Source organism: Apodemus sylvaticus, chromosome 7 (assembly GCF_947179515.1).
Source record: "Apodemus sylvaticus chromosome 7, mApoSyl1.1, whole genome shotgun sequence".
NCBI lineage: Eukaryota > Metazoa > Chordata > Mammalia > Rodentia > Muridae > Apodemus > Apodemus sylvaticus.
In genome coordinates this window covers 55,570,214-55,590,899 of record NC_067478.1, presented here as the reverse complement: position 1 = coordinate 55,590,899, position 20,686 = coordinate 55,570,214, and the positions used below count along the sequence as shown (strand labels likewise).

Genomic DNA, 20,686 nt, shown 5'->3' with positions numbered 1-20,686 from the left:
ACCAGCCAGCAGCTCTTCATTATGTAAGTATGCAAGAAGACTGATGTTTCTTTCAATGAGGAGTAGAATCAGTAGATATAATTTACCTTTCCAGCCCTTTAACACATACACGCGCGCGCGCGTGCGCGCGCACACACACACACACACACACACACACACACACACACACTTGGAAAGAAAGCACTTAAAAGTAAAATTGTGACCCATGCACATTTAACTCTTGCTACTTCTTGTCAGTCCTTTGCTATGTGAGATTAATGCTTGGAATATAAGACTTCTGGGTTTTCAGTAGAATTCAAAATAAAATTTTATTGTATTATTAAGAGAGAGCAGAAGGTTGGCATTTTAAAAATTATTTCCCTAAGCATGGAAATCCTAAATACAAATTATGCTAACTTAAAATTCTCCTGAACCATCTGTGTAACTGAATGGGGGGGGTGCGGGGAGGAGGGAGTGAGTCCATGTCTTTCTCAGAGAACATATGGGATGATATAAGTTTCATTCACATTTTCTGGAGAGATTCAGAGCAAGAAGTAGAAAATAAGAGTGTGCTGTGGCTGAAGTAAGGGAGATGAATGAGCCAGAGTTAACAAATATCTGAACTGCATCTCCTAATCACAGCTGGGATGGTTGTACAGTAGGGACTTCACCATGGAGAGATGGAGGTGCCCCCAGTGAATAACCAGGGACACCACAACCTACCTTAATAGTGGCCAAGACCACCTCCATTATTGCACATTGTCTTGGTGACAGACCCTTGGCATCTTCTCGAATCATGTGCTCCTAGAAGATACGTTACAAATTGCTCAGAAAATGGCAGGTGCTTTTATTTACCTACCCTCAAACAGAATTGGTATGGTTTCCATTTTCTATTTTAAAAACTTCTTCAGGGTTGGAGAGGTGGCTCAGCAGTTAGGAGCATTCACTGCTCTTGCAGAGGACCTGGGTTCTGTTTCCAGCACTTACATGACAGGTCACAACCATCTAACTCCAGTTCCTGGGGATCTGGTGCCCTTCTCTGGCCTCTGCAGGTATTGTATGCACATGATGCTCATATACATGAAGGGAAAATACTCATACATACAAAAATAAATCTTTGTCATTTTATCACATTTTTGATAAATGTCCATTTGTCAAAGGAGAACTAAGTTGACTGATTAAAAATGAAAGTCTGGCAGAAGCACATCATTATTTACATTCCAAATTAAAGTTAAGTAAAGAGACAGTATATCCTAAAAACTGTGTCCCAAAGGCTTTTCACTTTAATTCCTTGATTTATGCTCTGTCCCTCTGAGGAATTCAGGACATCAAGGAGATTAAAGTGGCCAAGTTCAGCTTCCTAATTATCACTGTGTGTTTTAAGTATAATGTTCCAGTTGATTCTCTTTCCCAGATCCTCCTGATGTTTGTCCCATACTGGGAAGAGCCTCAAAGAATAAATCAAATCAGGCTGTGGAGCTTTTCAGTCTTTTATAGTCATCTAAACTCTTAAGGGCTGATTTAATAGCTAGATTTTCCTAATTGTTCACTGTGATATCTCTTATTTATGAAAATGATGGTAGAAAGTTAGAGAAAATAACACTTTAAAATTTTCTAAAAGAAGAAAAATTTAAAGAGTCCTGATGTGAAACAATGATACTATCTTTCAGAGATATGCTATTCTATTTTGCAAAGTTCAGCATACTCACCAATGCTTGCTCTTGCTGATATTTTAAAATAGATATTAATATGTTGTGTCTACAAAGCTGTAATTGTTGCCGGCAATAACTCATTCAAATAAAGCATTGTCAAAGTAAGAAGTCTATAATTAACCTACAATTTCAGGTGTGTCTTATTAAGTGATTTTGACACTGGGTCAATAGTCTAAAAGGATTGAGGGGCATTTAATTTTATTTTTATGTTAAATAAATGTGATTCTATTAAATAGCAATGGCAACCTTACATAACACATATATATTATAAAGTCCCTGAGTGTGACTTTACAAAGGAATATGTCAGATTGTTCAGTTAAATACCTAGTAGTTTAATTTTCAATCATATAGATGAGATTAAAAGAATTAAAATCAAGAAAAATTGAACTGGAAAACTAAATCAAAATATCAGTAAATATAGAAAAACAATTATTTCCTGAGTTTTCTTGATTATGGATTCTTTTTAAAGGACATAATTACCTATCTATATCTATCTATCTCCCAAAATATATGAATTCTGAAATTATCCATCAGTACAATTTTTCCACTAATATCATTCCAGTTAGAGCTACATTCAAACTAACATCTTAAAAATAAAAATAGCCTTAAGTTGGTTTTTTTAATACCCTTATAACATGAGAATGATTAGGTTTGTTGTGTGTGGATTTCTTTCTATAATTTGTAGTTTTATTGTTTTGCATAAGATTGTAGAAAGGTCCAGTAACAGATCAGCATGACAAGGGACCCTCTCCTCTTGTTCTGCAATCCTTTGCATTACCTCAGTTTACCTTTGGTCATTTAGTCTAGTCACCAAAACACAAACCCCTGGGTGCCTATGAAGGGCACCAGCCTGCTATCTTTTCTATGCAACCCCATTCTTCCCACCAGGATGGCGCATAGCCTTTCTGGGGATCCAATATGCATTTTAAACAAAGTAGATAAGGGTCTGTATGTGAGTTACACAAATGGACCTATGCTATTTCTTAGGCTAAAGCAATATTCCCTCAGAGCCAATGATAAATCAGTGCATCAATAGCGTTGATTGGGATTCTGGACACAGAGTTGGGAAGTGCTAGGTCTGATATGGTCTTCATAGGGACAGAATGACATAGTTCTTGCCCCTGGAATAGAGCCATGGGCCTCCAAGTGTGTCTGTGGCTGCTGTGGTCATAAGGCTTCTTTGTAAAATAATGTACATATTTTATATTCCTCCTTCAATGAATGTCCTTCCTATTAATGTTAATGACTCCTTGATAATCAGAGACAACAAAGGTGTGGCAAATGTCTCAGCAAATGGGTAAATGCTGACCTTCAGCACAGCCCTTAAGGCTCTGAAAAAGAACTCTAAAAGCAGGGTTCAAAAATATGTAATTTTTCAAAAAATAAGGGTGCAGTATGAGTTATATGAGGGGCTTCAGGAATCTAAAGGAACAAAAGCAGCTGTGTCACGAGACAACTTGTCAGAATGCTATTAAGGAGGGAGATAAGGAAATTTAGGGAGTGGCGATGGCAGGGGATCCCACCCAGCTAAGAGTTTTGTTTATGCTTTCAAAGGCAGACAGATTCCTGAGTTCTGGGTCAGGCTGGGACAGAGCAAGGTTAGGCCCAGGTGTGGTAGAAATGGTAATTTTAGTATGACGCCCACCCAGCTAGTTTTGGGGCTGTGTTTAACCAAGGGAGACAGATCTCTGAATTCTTTTGCAATGTTGTAAGAAAATGGGAGAATTAAGGGACTGGGTCATGGATGCTAATTCATAGGATAATCAAAAGGGAATCAGGAGTAAATGACTGGATTAATATGTAAAATAAAAGACTGGGCTTAGGATCTACAAGGGATGAGCTAGAGATTTTTTTTAAATTTTTTTATTGTTTTTATTTTATTTTATTTTTTTTAAGAATAGTGAACTAACTGCTAAGAGAACTGTCTGGAGCAGAAAATTTAGAGTGAACTCTCTGGAGATCTCCAGAGAAAGCAGAACAGAGAAATGACAATCTGGATAACTGTCTCCAGCAGAACATAGGCCACCAGCTTGGACCCATGACTTGATTTTGAGTCATTTGTCTCACTGTTCCCAGATACCCCTTCCCCAGAACCCCTCTCTAAGCTGAGATTGGTCTTTGACAATGACAGAGCTTTTTCTTTATGTTGTTGATTTTGTTCTGTTTTTAACAGGTCTGAGTCTCTTCTCTAACATCCTTTGAGGGTATAATCAGGTGAGCTTTCAAACAGGGGAAGTGCAGAGCTGAGAGATGGTGAGGTACAGGGTCTTAAGACTTGGCTAGCATCTCCACTCAAGCAGTCATGGGAGCCAGAGTCAGCCTGGTCCCTCTGATCTCAGGTAACAGCTTCATTCTCTCCTTATACTAGCTGTTCTTCCTGTCACTTGAAGCCAACAGAGCCAATACAGCATTCTACTTGGAAAACAGAGACAAAGAGTCAAGATTCTAACAACAGTAGTATTGACACCTATTTCCATATTCCATCTCAACCATCCTCAGTAGTGAGTACTCATGGGAAGCAATTTTAGGTGATGGTTATGTTTTTCTTAAGATGTAATGAAGATGATAGCATTAGGATACTGACATTTTATTAATATTTATTTATTTATTTATTTATTCATTTAGGTTTTTCTGAGTCATGGTTTCTCTGTGTAACCCTGGCTGTCTTGGAACTCACTCTGTAGACCAGGCTGGCCTCAAACTCAGAAATCTACCTGCCTCTGTCTCCCAAGTTCTGGGATTAAGGGCATGCACCACCACTGTCTGGCAAGGATACTGACATTTTAATCATGTGTCTTGTCCAATTAAATAATCATGCAAGCTAATTATCTTTTCTTGGTGTTGTGATATAAAACAATACTTGTGATACCTCTGAGACAATATGGAAAGTGACATGATGCTCACAGTAACTCTAAGAATCAAGTACTAGGGCTGGATAGATGGCTCAGTGGTAAAGAGCACTGACTACTCTTCCAAAGGTCCTGAGTTCAAATCCCAGCAACTTTATGGTGGGTCACAAACATCTGTAATGAGATCAGATGCCATCTTCTGGGGTGTCTGAAGACAGCTACAGTGAACTTAGATATAATAAATAAATAAATCTTTAAAAAAGAATCAAGTGCTAAATTTCTCTAAGTTGTAAAAACATTACTTTTATAAATTGGAAAGCTAAGTGTTTAGCTCATGCAACAGAGTTTAGAAAAAATGAAACCTGCCTCCCACGCCTGGATCATATCCATGAACTCTATTCTAGTAGATTGGAACAGAAGAGAGGCAACGTATATTTTAACCAGAGAAGTTTGTATTTTATAGCTTACTCAAAGGCTTGGGAATCCCAAGCAATAATGAAGAGAAAGAGTATTTTGTAAATAGATTTTCTCTTGTAATAGAGAGGTGACCATGTTTGAGAGTTTAATGTCCTTTTTAGTGAATTTAATTTTCCTTTATTGTATTTCTTGACTTCAAGAACTTACCAGGTTTCACTGGTTCTATGTAATATTCATTTTGCCTTTATTCAAAGCATTTTCAATATTGTAAAACAAATGTCATATTACTTGCATCCAAAGTTAGAACTTTTGAAAACTAATTATTTAGTTTTACTTTATGAGTGTGTGTATGTTTGTGAACCAATGTGTGCAGTGCACATAAGGGCCAGAAGAGGGCATCAGATCCCCTGGATTGGATCTGGTATTACAGATGATTGTGAGCCACTCTAAGGGCGCTGGGAATTGAGTCCAGGTTCTCTGCAAGAGCATCTACTTCTCTTATCAGCAGAGTCATTTCTCCATCCCTCAAAGTTAGAAACTCTTAAAGGAAATGCATGGCCATAGAAGAGCATATTTTCATCCTGGTGTGTGGTGTGCTGTTCCTAGCGGGACGGTGACATCTGCAGGACCATAGTTTGGTCATTCACTTACAGTCAACCAGTTTCCTCAAGCTTCTTACCTTCAGTTTGGATAATTGTCCAAGATCTTTAGCTGCAATGAAGATCATCTGAGGTCCCTGGAAACACAGACAGAAAACGAAAAGGAGGACTGGGTCAGTAAATCTTCAGTAGAAGAAGTCAAGGTCAAAGTAGAATCTTTTCTTTATTTCCATTATGATATTTCAGGTTTTCTGTCAGATGTGCATAAGGAATCTGTTCGAAAGATGGGACAGAGACTGTCAGGCAAGGCTGGCGGCGTGCCAATCAGCATCACTGTCCCACTTCTGCGAGTGCAAAGTCTGGGTTATGGAACCAGATGCATTGTGGGTAATCAGCTTAATGCAGTATTTGGGCCAAACTTTATTTTCTGCAGAGGCACTCCCTTCATTTTACTTCCAAAAATAAATGTGTGTAAAATCTTAAGACATAAAGCTGAAGATGGTAGGAATGACCTTTCTTAGGAATGACCTTTCTTAAACGGTGTGACATATCTCAGAGGCTTCCCGACTCCTCTTGTAGTAGGAGATTCTCCTAGAACATCAGGATCCTGGATGCAAGCAAGCAAGCAAGCAAGCAAGCAAGCAAGCCACCACCACCACCACCTCTGAAGATTACTGGATAAGCCATGCAGAGCACTCCAAAATGAGACAGCAGGGGCAGGTCCACCACCCTATGTGACTGGAAAGCTATCAAATTTGGCCAAATTCACTGGCATTTGGGAATAAAGTCACAGTGAGGGAGTGGACTAGCCTCAACTATCCTTTCTGTTCTCTTCCCATTGCAGTGTGCGTGGTCATTATAAACAGCAACCATTACTCATTTCTTTCTGTTGCTATGTTTTTTTCTGCTATTCTGTTTATTTCTAGTACCAAATACAGTAGTGCCTAGGACATGTTTATTTGAAGCTTCAATGCCTCAGGGAGCCTTGAGATCATCATAAACTTTCCCAGGAAAGACCTTGTCTAGAGAATGGAATGTTACATATAGTGTTTCTGATGTAACATTACATGTGCATTCTGGGAACCCAATAGTCTCCCAACTGCACAATGTACTGGATCTAATGCAGAAAGTAACAGTGGAAAAATATAACATAAGCCCAAGCAAAATTTCATCAAAGAACCATTAAAAATAACTGTGAGCTAGTGAAATGGTTCAGCATATAAAGGCAGTTATCATCCCAAGTCACCCAAGTTTGATCTCCAGGAACCCTCATAATGGAGGTGAGAACTGATTCCCACAAATTGTCTTCTCACCTCCACAAGGGTGCCATAGTACATCCTTGGCGGCCACATAGGGACATGCCCAAGTGTGTTGGGCATGATTAAAATGCAAAACAAACAAACAAACAAACAAACATCCAAGTCCAGTTGTGGGCTAAGGTTCTATGTGTGAGGCAGTTCTTCAAGTATTTCTCCAAGCAAAGAATAGTCTGTGGGGCATTGACTCCCTTCTGGGTGCATCCTTCTACGTGGAGGGGCCCTAATATTTGGTTCTCTGTGAAACAGGACTGCACAGCAGCTACATTTAGAGCATCTTCCATGCCCATGCTTTTGCTCATGGGAAATATTTATTTCCAGTCCACTGTTTTCACTCCTGCTGATGAAGTCCAGGAACACTAACTTTCATTGTGGCATTATTAAACACACTAGTTATTATTAGACTTCTTTGTGTTTGAATATTTATATGTGATTTGACTGTCCACAGATGTAGGCTCTAGAGGAAGAAATCATACATTCATGGCTTGGAGTTAAGTGAACAAAAACATCTTCATCTTACATGTTGATCCACCTTATAAGAAAATATTTTCTGCACATATATTGCTGTGCATATATAAGCACCAAACATGCATGAATAATGGTATTGATATGTGTATTAGTGTACTTTATAATTATTTATTATTTGCATCCATTTATATCCCTCAGTCACATAAAAAAAAAAACAATCAGCTATCCCAAATGCCAGGTGAGTTGGCTTTTTTATTGCTTGGTTCAGCGTGTGTGAACTGAAAGCGTGCACCATGTGACCACTTGATCACTGTGCAGCTCCGATGCCAACTGATCTTTCTGGCTTCTCTTTTATTTTCCTGCGTGTGATACAATCAAGTCCTTCAAATCCACAGAAAGCCATCTCCTCTATTAACCTCCAAGCAGGGAGGCAACAGAGGAAAATTGAAAGGAACGGTGAAAAGAACTCAATACGACTGCACCTCACGGACCTTTTTTCTTAAGCTGTAACATATAAGAAGCATAGTGGCTATATTCAAACCTCAACCTGTTCTCTGTGGATTTGTAGTGATAGCAAATTATATATAATATTATGTATTATATATCAAACTAAATAGAAATAAAAAATATGAATGTAACTAGATAGCTTGACAAATTGAAGTTTGCCCCGCCCTTCCTTCATCCCTCCCTCTCTCCCTCCCTCCCTCTTCCCTTCCTCCCTCTCTTCCTCCTCCCCTTTCTTGAACTCAGTATGTAGCAGAGGATGACCCTGGTCTTCTGATACTCCCGTCTCTGCCTCCACAGAACTAGAATTACAGGTGTCCCTCCACTGCCCCTGAATGCATATGGTGCTGAGGACGGAGTCCAGGGCTTTGTGCACCCTTGCCATGTGTCCTACCAACTGAGCTACATCGCCAGACACTCTGACTTACTGATTTTTAAGAAATGAAGTTTTGAATGACAATTAAATATGAACTTAGCTGCTTTCATCTTTTAGAATGCATTTTAATCTATTTAATATTCTCTAATCAACCATTGTCAAACATTTTTACACCAAGAACAAATTTCTCCAAATGGATTATTAATTGAAATTCATCTATACTAAAATTGCTCATTTGAATAGGAGATGATCAAAAGGAAGCTGTGTGTGTGAGGACGCCACACTGTAGGTACGTACTGTTTGGTCTGTCAGAGGAGGCAGAACAATCTGTTTCTCTATCTTGTTAAGGACTAACTTCCAGAGCTCCTTCAGAACTCGCTTCAGGACTGTTTTCTCACAGATTTTTGCCGAAAGACTTAATCTGAAACAAAATTAAATGTACATTTACTCTCAAGTCTCACTCATATACCAGGTTACAAGGCTGATTAGATATTGACATTCACCATTGACACTGGAATCTTCCAACAGGCCGCTTATAATGTCCAAATACTAGATCCAATTTATCTATATCTATATCTATATCTATATCTATATCTATATCTATATCTCTCTCTATATATATGAATAAATGTATATATTGTATACATATATAATTATATAAAATAATATCTAATATATAATTATATATAATATAAATATATTTAGCCATGTGTACATTATCCAGTTCATTTGGTAGAAAATGAAATTAGAGGAAAATAGTTGCACCTACTTTCCTACAAGCAAAATGTTTGCCTTTAACTGGTAAATAAAACATCATTGTGAAAAAACCCCCACAATTGTGTGTTTCCATATATGTGCCACATTTTTTTCCTCCATTCATATGTTGCTGGACACCTGGGTTGATCCTATGACTTGGCTGCCATGGATGGTGCTATAAAAACATGGTTGTGTACATGTTTCTCTGGTGTGTTTACTAGGAGTATTTCAGATATGTTCCTGGAAGTGGAATACTTGGATCATATGCAACTGTACAACATATACATACATACATATATATATATACATATACATATACACATACACATACACATACACATATACATATACATACACACACATACACTTTCTGTACTGATTGAGAGTGGCTGGCTAATATGTGCTTCCACCATCAATGTGTAAGTATGGGCTCCTTTTCCCGCATCCTCATCAGGCTTTATTATTGTCACTGCTGGGCTGTGGACCATAAGACAATGTGACACAGACATCTTTTCATTCGTCCAGAATCCAGGGTTTGCTAACACAGTCACTTGAGATAAGGAGCAACATTTTCTGGTGTTCGTGTAATGCTATACACACTTGTCTTTACAAGACACTTCTGTGTGTATTTCTCATCTAATTATGCTCATTTTAAAATAAAATATAGACTCAGAGACATTTAGAGATATGTCCAAAGAGGGAAGCTAGTGAGTAAGACCCAGTCAGGCTGGTTTTCCTAAGTCAAGTGCATCTTTCAGCATCATGTGCTATCCATCATGAATGTTCTCATATATGAAGGCCCAGAGAAGATGACAAAAGCAATGGAAATATCTATAATATGTCTCTGGGCTCAATGATAAACTTAGTGGCAGAGGTTTGACTGTAATATAATGAGGGCATACATTTTATGGTAATCCCCTGACTTCCATAGTGCATTCAGATCAGAAATAACTACACTGGTTATGGGTTATCTTAGGCATAACTGAGCATTTTTCCACACTAAAATATATGAAGAATAAATAATATTTAATCAAAATTGATACCAACAGGGAGATTGCTAAGATATACATTCCTATAGAAGTATTCCTTTTAACTCTGTTTTATATAGAAGCCTAATGTGCTTGCAAAGAAACTCTTCTGGGTGAGTTTGGAGACTGATTTCAAGGGCAACATCTCCAGCCAGCCAGAGATGGGGGTCTAGACAGTGAGAAACTCAGCACACGGGCTACTGCACAGCTTCAGAGACATTCAGAGCACAGCTGGAGTCCATTTTGCTGTAGATTTAGAATTTTCAGCCTCAAAGGTTGGAGCTGAGGAGCAGGTGCTGTTTTGTGTAGCTAGCTCACAGACTGGGCGTGAGAACTTGTCCTGGTTAGATTGGAACCAAGAAAAAGGGAATAAATCCAGTGGCTCACTTGCAGCTTTCTGCTAGTTGGAAATAGAGCGTGCAGCTCATTTCTAGGCAATGCCTGGATTTCAGGGAGAAAGTAAAATGTTAAGAAATGTTTTATTTGCAGAGGCATAGTCTAATATAATGCGATTTCTACAGGGACTTTCTCAAAATGACCTTGAAGACTTTTGGGCCCCTACTGTTTGCCTTAAATAATAGAAAACAAAGGAGGAATCCAGTGACTGCTTTCTTAATGTAGCCAGAATCAAAAAACAGATTTTTCAGTCTGAATTGTCGAGACTGGCTGGATATAGAACCAATGAAGTAGATGTTTTTCAAGTGCTAGCGTATAAGCTGCAACAGGGATTTATCATTTTACAGTTGATCATATTTTCATGAAAAGCTCCCCAGTCAAGTTTTTCTACCCCTGTGTATCGGCTCACCATCAATATTCATTTAAATCCTATCCACCTTTAAAATACGCAACTCAAATGACATCTTCACTCTCTGACGAGACCCTCACTCTCTCCCTTACTATGTGTACTTATGCATCCTTCTTTTTTTCTCTTCTACATTGTCAGTGCCTTGGAAGCAGAATCAGTGTTTTACTTTGAAATATCTCCTCTATCTTAGTCACTGTTACTGCTGTGTGATGAAATACCATGACCAAAGCAACTTGGGGAGGAAAGGGTTTATTTGGCTTATGCTTCCACATCACAGTTCCTCATCCAAGAAAGTCAGGACAGAAATTCAAACAGGACAGGAAACTGCAGGCAGGAGCTGATGCAGGGGGCACGGAGGGGTGCTGCTCACTGGCGTAGTACCCATGGTTTGCTCAGGACCTGTCTTCTTATAGAACCCAGGACCACCATCCCAAGGATGGCACTACTCATAATGGGCAGCTCCCCTCTATCAACCACTAATTAAGAAAACACTCTACAGGCTTGCCTGCAGCTCTACCTTTTGGAGGTATTTTCTTAATTGAGATTCCCTCCTCTCAGATGACTTTAGCTCGTGCCACGTTGACATAAAACAACACAGCACATCCTATAGCTAGTGGCTTAAATATTACACAATCTGGCCAGGCAGTGGTGGTACATGCCTTTAATCCCAGCATTTGGGAGGCAGAGGTAGGTGGATTTCTGAGTTCAAAGCCAGCCTGGTCTACAGAGTGAGTTCCAGGACAGCCAGGGCTACACAGAGAAACCCTGTCTCGGAAAACAACAACAACAACAACAACAACAACAAGTTACACAATCTACTTGAGCTCAGAGAATGTGTTCAACTTTCTATATCTCACACAACTATATCTCACTTAAATATTGTTGAATAACTTCCACATAGTTTGAAAGGTTGTAACTCTTTTCTAACTTTATATGCAATTTCATTTTGCTAAGCATGATAAGAAATGCCACATAGATGATATAATGCAGTATAATTACAAGTGCACTATTAAGCATGTAAAATAGGGGCCAGAAGGTAGCACAGTGGTTAAGCTAACTGATGGCTCTTCTAGAGACCCAGGTTTGATTTCCATCACCCACACAGCAGGTCTATAACAACTGTCTCTAACTTCAGTTCCAGGAAATCTGATGTTGCTTTCTAGCTTCTATGGGCTTTGCATGCGTCAGGTACTTATAAATACTTATAAACATAAAATATTTGTGAAAGAATGTAAACTTATCTAAATGTACTAAAAATGAGAGTGAACTCACTTTCTCCATTCTTAAATTTTGTAATTTACCCATATAGGTCCAAAACTTACACTGCTAGCTATAGGTATCATCAAAATTACCTAGATGTTCCATATACTCAATACTCAATAATTTTGGTTGCAGCGTATATAAAGCAGAAGCCTTATTAGTGAAAAATGATGACTCAAACCATTTATTAGCATTCTGAAAAGGAATTCCCTGCATGATGAATCAGGATCATCAAGTCCTATTGTCCATAACCACTTTATTCAGCAACCAAGTGTTTGTAGAGACTGACCTCTGTATTGGCAGAGAAGAGCTGTATAGCAAGATAAATTCTAACTGGACATTTAATGGATAATGTAATAAAATTCTGCTCTAAGAAGCATATGAGGAGATGCCCCCTTTCCCCTTTCTTTATCACCTCCATTTCTTTGTTTTCTTCTTTCCCGACATCCCCGTGCCTACCTTCCTTCTGCACTCTGCGCCACCCAGCTGCCCATCCTCCACAACATTTTTACCCACAGAGGATAGCGAGACCTAACTGAAAGTAAAGCACCCAGAACATCAGTCTTCCATCTGCAGTCTGGTTATAAGCAAGGGCATTGGATGACGTAGATGCCATGACTGGGACGAAGAGGCCCCTCCTATGGGATTTTGCTTGTTTGTCTCTCTTTGTAATTCTTATTAATTTGCCACAACAACAATGAATGAGATAATGTATATAAATTACCAGATGTAGCATAGATCTTTCACATATATTCAAAGTTATTATTTATTTTCCTTGTCCAGTACCAGCTCTGATTCTGAGTATAGCTCATACCTCATCTGGAATGTCTGTAAGCACAACTGTCTCTGATTTTTGAACTTAGGGGTTTTGAAATATTTATATAGATAAGGCCAAAAAATTATTGGAAACTGAAGTGCTCTAAAATCCTCATTTTTACTCCCAGTGTTGGGGCATAAACCTGTAGGCATAATGTTTTTTTTTTGTTTGTTTGTTTTGTTTTTTTGAGACAGGGTTTCTCTGTATGATCCTCACTATCCTGGAACTCACTCTGTAGACCAGGCTGGCCTCGAAACTCAGAAATCCACCTGCCTCTGCCTCCCAAGTGCTGGGATTATAGGCATGCGCCACCACGCCCGGCAGGCATAATGTTTTTATACACTGTGTTTCAATCTTGTTTCAATCTGGACAGGGCATTGTAATACTTCTACCAAAAATCTCCTGACTCAAGTTCATGTAAATGGCTCTTACTACTTATTCGCTACCTTGTCGATAAACGCTGATCTCCCCATGGCTGAGCAGAATGGAGAATAGAGTGGGATGTCTGCCAACCAGAGGAAGGAGAGAGGAGGGGGGGATTCAGTGAGGAGGATGGAGGGTTTGGAACCATAAGCAAGGGCTCCACAGAGGATCACGGAAGCACACCTGAAGCCCAGGGCCAGATCAATAATAATACACAAATATGGTCTGGGAGGCAGTCAGATTAGTGTAGAAAGTAAATATATGATCATTTAATTGTTCAGCTAGTGAGGTGCAGTTTTAAATGAATCTTGGTTTCTCTGTGGAGTTATCGGGGACTAACATAAGGTAAAGAAATACAGCTGCAGGATTAGTTCACTGTTTACATTTCTATTTAGAATAATTCATTTACACAAACCCAGGGCCTAGCATCTGCCAGAAAAGCCTATGCCATAGAATTTACCTCCCTGATCTGGGAACCTCGACACTGTGGCTCAGATTCTAGAATATTTCAGATTTGAGAACTTTGATTTAGGGATGTTCAACTGGTGTTTCTATTTATAAAACCATGTAGCTATTTGTAAAGGTAAAGGATTCAGGTCTATGAATGTATTTGAAAATATTGTTGCTTTGAGTCACCATCAACTTATTAAATCAGAACCTTTGAGCATAGAGACAGGAAGGAAACAAAACCACACACACCAAGCAAACTGAGCAGAGGTTTTTTTCTTTGTTGTTGTTGTTGTTGTTGTTGTTGAAAACACTCCATACCAACCCACCCCCTGAACAGACTGCAATCTCAAAGGCACCGGGGGCCTGGGCTTTCTCTAATCCTTTCCAGCGATTAGAGCTGGGTTGGACACAGGTGCACAGGTGGGCACCAATTATGTCAGGCTTTGCTGAACTCATTGTGGTCACACATATTCTATTTTCTCCTCCTGTGGGTTTCTGAAGAGAAATCAGATATTCTGGATTCAATTTGGCCTTTATGCCCAAAGAATGGAAAACAGAATGCTATCTGAGGAGCAGGAAATGTGAAAGGGTTCTCTGCTTTGGAACAGCAGCTCCCTGACAGCCACCAACACTAGTTTCCTCTCATTCTTCTTGCTCATACAAATCCGATTAAAAGTGTGCTGCTCCATTTTGCATGCACGTGTGTGTGTGTGTGTGTGTGTGTGTGTGTGTGTGAGTGTATGTGAAGACCAGGTGACAATCTTAGGATGTCATTCCTCAGAATGTGCCCACCTTTGTTGTTGAGACAGTCTCTCATTGGCTTGAACTCACCAAGTATGCTAGGCTGACTGGTGGGTGAGAGCCAGGGATCCACCTGTCTCTGTGTCCTCAGCATTTGGGTCAAAAGTATGTACCATTATGCCCAGATGCTGCTGTCTTTTTTTTTTTAAAGATTTATTTTATTTTTAATTACATGTTTCTGCATTTGCCTAGGTATGGGTGTGTGCATGTGAGCCTAAGTTCTTACAGACACCAGAGCTAGAGGATTCCAGAGCTAGAGTTAGGGACAATGTGAGTTCTCCAGTGTGAGCGCTGGGAACCAAGCTCTGCTTCTCTGCAGGAGCAGAGCCCTCTGAACCCTCAAGCCGCCTCTTTTGGCTGCTTTACATGGATGCTGGAGATCAAACACTGGTCCTCATGCTTGTCTGACAAATTTTATTTATTGATCCATCTCCCCAGACATTCTTTTAAAGTCATCTCCTGCAGAGAAAACCAAAATTTTTCCAGAACAATTATCAGTCACGATTAGGAATTCTGGGCAATAAGGAAAGGTTAAGGTGGCCCCGGAAACTCACGTCTTATCCAAGAAGTCCATGAGCGGCCTCAGCACAATCTCCGCATCCACCGCCGCACTGTTCTTATTCGCTGCGCTGTTTCCATTTGTTCGCATTTGATTTAGCTCAGTACCCATCTGCTTTATACACTCTTCGATTACAAGTTGGAAACTGAAAATAAAGAACATAAACTCTGGAGGAGAAGATAGATAGGTTGCCTGGGTCTGGAGTCTACTTTCTGTAGACTGAACCGTTTCAAATGAAATCATTTCCCTTCCCTGTTTGAGAGCTTAGTTGTGATGAACACATTCTCTGAACCTCTGTGTGCAAAGCAGACCATGGAGATACTCTTCAGGTGGGTCACTGCAACAATGCTGGGTGTTCATTCAGCTACCACCTGTGGTGGTGACAGCTGCTGAGTCTCTGAGTCCATTTGGAGGAGTGACTGCTCTGGAGAGACTATAGGCATTGGGACCTGACTTCTTCCCCATTTTCTGTAACTCCACATCCTCTTTGCTTTCTCCAGTCTTTCTAGCAACTCTTTTCCAATTGACTGACCAGTACTACCCTGAAGATGTGACAGATACACGAAGAAGCTAGAAAGGAGGGATGGCTTCATAATGATACATATCTGGAATTACCAAGGTGTGTGCCTTGACATCATAATAAAGCGATTAAGAAGTGAGGGTTGGTTGACCGCACCCTTGGAGCACCTCCTCCCCCTTGCCTCTTGTCCCATCGCTAAGGATTTAATCAGCCTGGAAGAGCCACCCTCGGACTGTGTCTATTTACTCTCTGCACCTTGAGCACTGATTGATGCTTGTGGTCTCCACCTGAGAGTGGCAAGGGGGAGCTTAAAATCATGGATGCTTGACATTCAGTACTAAGAAGCTTCAAACACTGGGGTAATTAGAAATCAGGTGCACTTAGGTGCGGAAACACCCCTTAGGAGAAAGAAGGTGTGGGAGATGGCTGAGTTTCTGAATGATAATTAGGAGGGGGTGGGGCTTGACCTCAGCATTGAGATCAAGTCACTTCTCCCTCTGCACAGTGACCGCACAGGTCATGTTATTAGAGAGGTTACAAACACATCAATTCCTCGGATTCTGTACATAGGTTTGAAGCTTTGCTGTATATTTCTTGTTGTCTGAATTATATGGAATACACATGCTTTTTTCCATGTGCACGCTTTTACAAACATTTAATAAATGCACACTTTATTCCAAGCATGTGTTCAAAACACACCCATGAACAAAATGGGCACACGTTGTCATCATATCACATGAGACCTTTCACCTATTTTAGCATTTACCTCGTGGAAAATATTTTAGTTAGTCTGCTTTAAAATGTTTCATTTTTAAAAAAAGTTTTTGTTTTTTCAAAGCTAGAAAGCACTCAATAGTTATTGAAAATGGTCCAAACTTTCTAATGACATGAGATGCATTCGGCTTTCAGAGTGCATTCTCCCCTTATGTGTAAGGCTTCAGCCTCACTCCGAGCAAGCTCACATAGTTCTCCATCCAGCCACTTGCCATGGGCTTCACACCCACCTGTGTGTGGCGTATCATAGCAACGGCATAGAATAATTATTCTTCTTACAAGGCAAGCATGATGGGTGGCCTGTTTATTTCAAGAACACAAATGACCTTAGCTGAACTCAATTCATTGTGATATTTTAAAAATAATGAAAGATTGGGTACTGGACATCTATGAGCTTTTGGTATGTAGGATAAAATATACAATATTCTGTGTCTGTAACAGTCTTTTCTTCTTCTATTAATTTTTGTTTGGAAAAAGACATTATTGACAAGCTTGACTAAAAGTAGAACCAATAACTAATGACAGAAACCTTCTTGGGCACCTAAGGAACCAAACAACCCCCCCCCCCCACCACACACACACCATGAGAGTTCCTAGGAAACAGCCTTGAATACCTAATCTAGCAGCATTGAGGACCCACTAAGGGGGGAAAAACCTGTTTCATTCTGGCCAAAAGGAAAAAAAAATCTCCAGCCTAGGTGAAGATCTAACATTCCAAAGACCTGGTGAAAAGGACTACTCTCCAGGTAGGTGAGACCAACCTTTAGGAAGGTAAGACCAGCCCTGAGGAAGGTGGGCTTATCTTAAGCCATGCCAAGGAGACAGGCAGAGTAATTGCCTGTTTAGTTTCCTTCCCAGTGTTCTCTCAGCAGTCACTTGCTGGGCTGTAGCAGTGCGGCTTCAGGTTCGTGAGTCTACCTTTTTACTGAATTACACAGAAAAGCACATCTTTCCCTTCCTTTGTTCTGTCTCTTCTCTGGTGTTTCTGGCTTCTGCATGGCAAGCTTCTTCTAAAGCCCTCCTTCCCACCACGTGGTGACTTCCCTTCTTCTTCCTCCTCCTCTTCCTCTTCTTCCTTCTCCTCCAGGCACCTGCTGGGATTTACAGCTTGCCTTCCCTGGGGTTTTTCTTTTTAAACTCTAATAAGGCTGTCCTCAAACTTAACCCTGTTCAAATAATGCACTTCTACAGCCCTGGATAGCACCACTCTTTCCTTCATAACCAAAGTTTGTTTCAATTTTTCCAAATCTGAATATATAATTTAGTCTTTTGGAGCATCATTGGGATGATAAATCTTGCTAATATATTCAGTCTGTCTCTCTTTTAAACAAAGCACAAATTCAAAATTTTCTCATCAAGAGGATTTAGACAGTTTGCAGAAATAGTTTCTGCTCTGTTTAACTATCTTACTTCCCATAAAGTTATGAGCAGATCTCACTTTATTAGACTCTGTTTTCCTCCCCTAAAATCACTAAATAATGTCTTGCTGCCTTTTGTAGCTGGAGGCAACTCCTTTCCCCGCCTTCTGTTCTTTAACATTTTTCTTTGGTTAACACATTAATTCACAACTAGAATGGAGGCCGGCCCAAAGCCCTGTCACTGTCACCTCATGCCAGGGCAATCTAACCCCACATCTCTGAAACCATTCCTGCTATTCAAGCCTAAGGTAGAGAGAGCCTCCATCTTGCTGACAGGCTGAGCCAGCAGGCTCATGAAGGTCACTGGCAACACAGTACAGAGGCAAGGCACTAAGTTCAATGTCCTAAGCTCCACACAGGGTGCTCTGTGTCTGACCTGTGAAGTTAGGCTCCAGCAAGACTGCACTACCCAGCTTTAGAGGAACTGAGACCACACCTCTGACAATCATGAGGACTCACTCAGTTTGGGGCACTACTGTGTTCATTCTGCTGAGAAAACTCGATGCTTCCAGGCTCTTTGAGCTTTCTCATTAAGTACGGCCTTAGTTACTGTTAAATGTTTACAAATCATTTATCATTTTAGATACAAATAGGAGATGAGACGTGTTCAGCAGGTAGCTTTTGCCATAAAGATAATTTTATAGCCACACTGGGAAACCAGGCACATAATTTAAATCGATAAGTGAACGTTTATTGAAATAATATTTTAAACAAATTTTATATTAAGTTAATGAACCTCTTCAAAGATATATTTAATTTACACCTGTTTTAATAATTGGTAGTGGAATGATTGCTCTCTCACCCTGGGGCAGAATAAAGTTTGTATCAGGTCACACTCATGGTTCAGCACATTAGAACTGAGGCAAGTTGACTTTTAAAAATATAGATGCCCATAGTCTCTAAACTCTTGCTCATGAGGTAGTTGGGGTCACGAACCCTGACTTGTGCTAATGTAATCTGGTACAGAGCTGGGTATTGCCCTTCTGAAACAAAAGCACAGTGGCATGCAAGGCTTGAGCAAAAACGGATGCTTCTTATGTAAGGTTTTGCTTCTTCCTCCCTCCCTCCATTCTCTCCAGAACTTTCTGATCTTTAGTCTACACTGGCATTGCAAATGGTTATGAGCTAAGATTTCTGCCTTTAGAGAAAAGGGTGAGAAGTAAAGATTAAAGCCTAGACATGGGACTACCACCAAGGTGAAGGATGCACAGACATCTTTCAGCAAGACATCACTGTTGGAGCCTGGACTCACACAAGGCTTTTCAGAGGAGATGATGCTTAACTCAGACCAGGTCTTGAAGCAAAGTGAATGATCATCACAAGTGAAACCTGGTGCAGTCAGACAGCTAATTAGGCTGCTTACCTTTCTCCATAAGTGATGCTGAGCGCATCCAGAACCCCGTTGAGTTTGATTTGAAGTTCTTTCAGAATAGTGCTAGCTTCAGGGTCTAGCTGCAGAGAGACCATAAACAACATCACTGGGAGTTTTAAGGAAGAAGCTCCTGTCTGCTCCTCTGAGAAGCATTGCACTTGCAATATGGCAACTCTAAACAACAACAAAGACATACGTTTTTCTCAGTGTTTTTTTTTTTTTTTTTTTTTTTTTGTCTTTACAATGCAAAGGCTTAGGAACCTGAGGAAACCATTACGGATTTTCATGGAAGAAAATGTTGAATGAGAAAATTCATAACATGCTGAATGAGGTAGGAACAAGAGAGCAAAGCGCTTCTTGTTTTCCGTGATGGGATGGAAAGCAAGATTACTCCCCAGAACATGATAATTTCATGATTTGCAAAACCCAATATACTAATTATATACACTGTATAATTATATACACTAATTGAAAATATGCTTTGATTCAAAATATATTTCAGTGTCTAATATAACCATAAATAAATAGGTATGTTAAAATAACATTTAAAAAATTAACTTTTGAGAATGGGCTGAGTATCTCAAAACTAAAATGCCAGGGACCAGAAGTCTTTCAGATTTTAGAGTTTTTCTGATTTTGAAGTCTTTGCCTAGAGTTTGCTCACTTCACAATCATTATTTAAACCCTGAAATCTGAGACAGCTCAAAATGTAAAACTTTTGAGAACCAAGAGAACACTGAAGACACCTTCAAGTTTGGGACATTTTGCATTTTAGACTTCAGGATGATGAATGCCAAGACCAGGTTGTTCCTGGGAAGTATTTGAGCACATTTTCCAACTGTAGAATTTTAAGTAGTAGGACATGCAGATCCCCTAAGCCTTTGGGTTTCATTGGAGAATACTGGTCTGATTTTTATCTCTGGATATTCTGTGCAACCCAGGGTAAGGTTCAAAGATGTGAACTTTACTTATTTATTTTTTTTTAAGAATTCATTTTTGTAATGACAGTAAAGGATCAACATGGAATTTCCCATCTTGAGAAGTTTATCCCATTAGTTGTGTTCTTACAAATTAAAAGTATAGTTAAATTATAAACAAAGCAAGATCTTCTAACATGTATATACCATCAAGCAGAGACAAATTCACATAAAGGATAGTGTGTCACAGTCTCTGAAATTGAAATGTCAATCTTCCTCCCTTTGAGCCTTCAGAAATTAAATTTCCTCTTATTAGTGTGTGTAGTTCTTTGACAAATTGGTCCTCTAATGAAAAGAGGTTGGGATGGAGCCAACTTCTTGAAGTGAAACAAATAAATTCATGACATAAAGCCAAAGACCTAGGAAGCATGTGAGATCTGCTAGTAATGGAAGCTCATAGGATCTTATCCAAAGAAGCGTTCCTGGAGTATACAAGAATACTCCTCAGAACAAAATAATCTGCAATACTCCAAGGGTGTTTCTTAAAACTAAGAAATGGTTAGTTA

The 20,686-nt window shown here is 39.6% G+C and overlaps 1 protein-coding gene across 1 annotated transcript in view; it reads right to left on the bottom strand.

Moving 5' to 3' along the window:
- The window catches only part of Unc13c (unc-13 homolog C), a 439,545-nt gene that overhangs the window by 50,752 nt on the left and 368,107 nt on the right, over nt 1-20,686 (bottom strand). The window contains exons 24-28 of the mRNA XM_052189342.1: nt 19,195-19,283; nt 15,115-15,264; nt 8,518-8,641; nt 5,637-5,693; nt 703-783 (exon numbers count right to left, since the gene is read on the bottom strand). Coding sequence (XP_052045302.1) covers nt 703-783; nt 5,637-5,693; nt 8,518-8,641; nt 15,115-15,264; nt 19,195-19,283 — 501 coding nt within the window. The remainder of the gene's footprint in view (nt 1-702; nt 784-5,636; nt 5,694-8,517; nt 8,642-15,114; nt 15,265-19,194; nt 19,284-20,686) is intronic.